We start from the raw sequence: 4,816 nt of genomic DNA on the forward strand, positions 1-4,816 counted from the left end.
CTGGCCGCCTCGCACGGGCCGCAGCTGCCGGCGCCCGCGGCCTTCCCCGCCCGCCGCCTCGGCAGCAGAGAGGGAGCTCGGCGGCGGGCGCAGGGGCCTGCTCCCTCCCGGCCCCTCAGTCCCAGCAGCTCCGGCCCGGCCCTGCTGGGCTGGGCCGCCCTTCCCCGATGCTCGGAGCCCGGCCCCAGCACCTGCCCTCCTCTACCTGGTTCATCTTGTCAAAGTCGAGCGAGGGCCGGTGCCAGCTCATGTGCTCATCGTGGCGCCGCTTGAGGCCGCTCTTCTTGGCGTCCAGGTCGCAGGGCTGCGAGCGGCTGCGCGGGAGGCTGCACTGGTGCGGGAGCGGCTCGGGTGTGGAGCAGGCAGAGCTCCGGGGCGACAAGGAGAAGCGCCGTTGCAGGGAGAAGGACTGCAAGGCTTCTCCGCTCTCCCAAGCAGTGCCAACTGGGGACTCCCGGGACAGGGCCAAGCTGAAGAAGGGGGGGCTGTGGCCACCACCGCCTTGGACACGCTGGGGAGGGCTAGAGGGGGCTTGGTCAAGCCTGAGACTGCAGGCTCCAGGGGGCTGCCTGCGGCACGGCTCTTCCAGCGCCTCCCCTCTGCCACTGCCTCGCTGCTTCACAGCAGTCCACACTTTGGAGCCGAGTGGCCTCCAGCGGGGCTGCCAGTGGGAGAGATCCTCAGGAACCGAGAGTGAGCGGCAGTGCCGCTTGGAAGGGGGCACTGAAGCCTTCTCCAAGGTGCACGGGTCTGTGGCCAGCGTTGGGGATAAAGGGCTGCCCGGTGGGCAGCTGCTTTGGCAACGAGGCGGCAGGCCCTGGCTGGGGTGGTGGTTGCCAAAGCTTACGTTGTCCTGAAGGTGGATTCGAGGACAGAGGAGCCGGTCCCTCCAGGAAGCCCTTTCTGCAAGAGATGCCAGAGGAGGGAACAGTTTATCAGTCTGCCTGTCTCACCCCCCAGGCAGCCATGGCCTCATTCTTGTCCTGCAGTCCTGGATGAGAGATCAGCACCAGCACTGCCCTGTCCAGGGCCACCACATCCCAGCAACCACCTGCCTCTCTCCCATGCATCCCCTGTCTGGGTACCCAGCACCAAAGGAGGCCCTCCTGGCTGTGGGGCTTTATGACAACTCCCTGGATTTGGCACCTGGGGTTCTCGCTACCCTAAAACTAGGGTAGAGGAACAACTTGGCTAGATGAACACCTTGCTGGGGTCGTTTGACCCCAGTACTCTTTCCTGCCATGGCAGGGGGTCGGACTTGATGATCTGCTCAGGTCCCTTCCAACCCAAGAAACTATGAAACAGGACCAGCGTGCCTCGTCTGCCCCCAGCACTGCCGCTGCGTGATGCCCCCAAGAGATGTTAGTTCATTAAATTTGCTTCCCGGCGTGTCCCAGCACAAGGGGCATCTTCCCTCCAGCTGGGCTAGAAAGAGGGCAGACACCCAGTGGTTGGCAAGCACAGAGACTGGGAAGCTTCACCCCTGGTACTGATGCCTTGAAGGAGAGCACAGATGTACCAAGCCTCTCTGAAGTGGGCAAGGGGGTGACTGCAGGAAAAGCGGTCCACATGGAGATCTGCCCGCCTCTTCCACAAACTGTACACTTGAGGAACTGAGCAATGGAAGCGCTCAAATCCTACAACCACCACTGAAGTGCCATAGTCCTGCTTCTGCAGACAGGCCCTGAAGGGGCAACACTGCTGCTTGGACAGGAGCCTGCTTCCCAGTACCTTGCTCAACTGTGGAAGGTCTTGGCTGAATGCCTCCGTCACTAAACTCCCAAATGACTGGTTGTAGCTGAGTTAAGTGAATATAATTCACATTTTATGGGGCAGGAGAGAGAGGTTGCTGTGGGGGTGTTGACAGTCTCCCTGATGAGCTGGCCCACAGCAATTGGCCCAACTGCACAACAAGCAGATGTTGTTTTTAATGCCAGAAACAACAGAATGAGTTTGATGCCACAGAATGGCAAAATAGAAACATACTGAGGCAGGCAGGCAGGCTGGTTGTGCAACAGAGAACAGATTGGGATGGTGGCAGGAAATCTGAGCCCTGGGCTTCCTGGAGAGGAAGGGGCTTTCACACTCTTTGGAGGAACATCTGATATGAGCCACTCCATGCAACAAAGCACTGCTGGAGACTGAAGAGGAGATGGGGATCACCAGGGGATGGGGACATCCAGGTCACCAGTTACAAAGGTCCAACCTTGCATGGCCAAGGCAGAATTTAGCTGATCACATGTCTCCTGGGATGGAAAATTGTCCTGTCTCATGGTCAGTGATGTCACAAGCACCTAGAAGAGAACTGATTCCAGCCAAGAACCAGCTCCAAAACTAAGACCTGGAGGCTGCTACATTAGGGAAACAGGAAGCTCGGTGTCAAGGAAGCACTCCTCCCTCTGGGAAAGTTCCCTGCACAACAAGGAATGCTCTTATGTGGACAGCAGCTCTGAAAGCTGCCGAGGAGCCAAGATGCTCTGTGTTAGTAGGAGAGAGATTCATCACAGCGAAGGTCTTGAAAGGCCCTTCATCGTCTGTATCTCATCTCTCGTCTTGCATCCGCTCCTAGTCCTAGCCTGCATTCTAGCAACTGTGTTTTCCTATGCACAGACAGCATGTAGCAGATTGCAAGCACTTTCGCACACAAGCAGCAATTCTGCTGCCATTTGATGCTACAAAGGACACTTGCACAAAGTTTTCAGAAAGACCTGGTCAGAAAGGGGCAATATTAAGAAGATTCTATTTTATTACTCTAATTTTGAACTGATTTCTTCTGTGCTTTTGATACCAGAGACAATAGGGATGCAGTGGTTTAAAAATCAGATTTATTCACTGCTTTTCTGGAACAAGGAGCTGGTTTCAGGCTCGGGTCCCAGATGGTACAGTATTAAGCTGCACACCTGGCAGGGGAAGGTCTGGTTGTGGAAAACAGCTGTTCCTTTGGAACGGCACGTTCGCTGGGGTGCCCCCCCTCAGCCCCATCTCTGATTGATAAATGCTTTTGGCAAGGAGATGCACAGACAAAAACATCTCGTAACACAAATGGGTGGAGGCAGAAAAAAAAGCATGATGTGGGCACAACAGGTGAAATGCAGCTAGGTGGTCTTACCAGACATGAGCAAGGAAGGACTGCCACAGCGGGTGACGTCTGCCTGGTCAGGCCACGGCTACGGAGGAAAACACACAGTCACCATACCGCAGGAAGGAACAAGAACCTCTCAGCATCCCCCCAGCTAGAAGCAAAGACGAGTTTCACCATCAGGTCTGGAAGCACTAAACAGATTAGAGACCCTGCTATGAATCTTAGCCACAGCCACCTGCGGCAACAGAGACTAGATTCCAGCAGGCGCCCAAAGTGCTCCCTGGAACTCTAGACCCACAACGGGCTCCTGGCTCAGGTTGTCAACATCCCAACAAACCCCTTACTCAGTGAGAAAATCCCCAGCCCCTGCTCAAGGAATTAGCTCATCTTGCTCCCCCTTGGATGATAAAATGTTGTCACCATGCCACTTGCAACTTTCCCTACTGCTTCTCCCATCTCTGGTCATTTCTCCTTCAGTTCTCCACAAACCACATGACAAAGCCCCTGTCACCCCAAGCCATATTCATGTGGTCCCCTGCAAGGGCCCTCCCTGACCTGATGTGTCATGCCTGTGTATTCTGCAAATCGAAAATCCCTTCTCCGTCCTTCAGAGAACTGCAGAGGTGAGCAAAAGGAAATGTACAGGAGCAACATCTCCAAGCTGAACTTGCTTTATGCTGCAGCTCGTCCTGCTCCCTTACTCAACTGGAAGGTCTTTAAGGGAGAGCCCTCATAGCCATACATCACTGGCATACAGAAATAAACCAGGACAACCACATGAAGACTTCAGTATCAGAAACTCTGCCAACCACACTCCAAATGCCAGGAGCCCCTCTCTGATGCGTCTTCTCTGCAGAGCTGCATGGCCCTTTGAAACAAACCCAGCAAACCCTCCCAAACTCCTCCCCTGCAACTTACTTCTCCGTACATCCTGAAACAAGGACCAGTGGAAACAAACCAGCTGACAGATGTCCATTAGACCACATGAAGCAAGACTGGAAAGCACTCAGACTACAAGGATGGGGGCAGGATACAAACCTGTGTAGCCTAGAACAGCAAGGGGTGGGGGGCATGGTCAGTGTGCACCTTATCTAGCAGCACCCAACACTTAAATTACTAACGTCCCCAAAAAGGCAGCGACAGTCTGAAATGCACACTCACCTTCTTGTCAGGGCAAGTCACCTCTCTGGCAGATGCAGGCTTAATCCATTGCTTTATGTACAATCTCAGCTTTCACTCCAGGGCTCACAAACACCTAGGAGGGTCATAACCACCTGGCCCACTTCAAACACCCCATGGCTTCTCTGCCAGAACCTTCCCCTCATCTGGCTACAGGTAACGTTCCCGATCCTAACAACTCAGCAATTCACTTCAGTTTGCCATCTGATAGCCGTTTACCAGTTGTTGCTTTCTTTTCTCATTCACTCTCCATGTTGTCTTGGGCATAGGGCAGCACAGCAACAGGGAAAGGGAAAAATGTTTTGGATGGTTTTCAGATGCTGGATGCATGCATGGATCTGTGGCACTTATCACTGCACTGATGAGACCAATGGTCTGGACCAGGAGCTGGCTATACAGTCACGCATCACCCTATAACATTGCAACAGCTGTTCCAACCTTTCTCCTCCAGCCCTAAGCCTAGCCATCAACTGAGCCAGCAGGCTCCTCATCCTCCCCTCCTGGACCTCAGTGCTTCCCCAACTATCCTCCTTAGCTCATTGAAATTTGCCCTCC

At 54.4% G+C, this 4,816-nt stretch overlaps 1 protein-coding gene across 1 annotated transcript; it reads right to left on the bottom strand.

The window, feature by feature from the left end:
- Nucleotides 1-115: 115 nt before the first annotated feature.
- Nucleotides 116-4,750, bottom strand: FAM53C (family with sequence similarity 53 member C). The gene is made up of 3 exons (XM_019505932.1): nucleotides 4,001-4,750; nucleotides 3,110-3,167; nucleotides 116-903 (listed from the first exon to the last, which is right to left on the bottom strand). Exons 1-3 carry the CDS (start codon nucleotides 4,010-4,012, stop codon nucleotides 116-118), a joined length of 858 nt encoding a protein of 285 aa, XP_019361477.1. The 5' UTR covers nucleotides 4,013-4,750.
- Nucleotides 4,751-4,816: the final 66 nt, after the last annotated feature.

Source organism: Gavialis gangeticus, unplaced genomic scaffold (genome assembly GCF_001723915.1).
Source record: "Gavialis gangeticus isolate Ggan-Ray unplaced genomic scaffold, GavGan_comp1, whole genome shotgun sequence".
In the NCBI taxonomy this organism is placed as follows: Eukaryota; Metazoa; Chordata; order Crocodylia; family Gavialidae; genus Gavialis; species Gavialis gangeticus.

Coding starts and splice junctions, on each gene's coding strand:
- FAM53C (XM_019505932.1), bottom strand. Junction 904..3,109: donor TCCTTCCTTGCTCATGTCTG/GTAAGACCACCT, acceptor CATCTCTTGCAG/AAAGGGCTTCCTGGAGGGAC.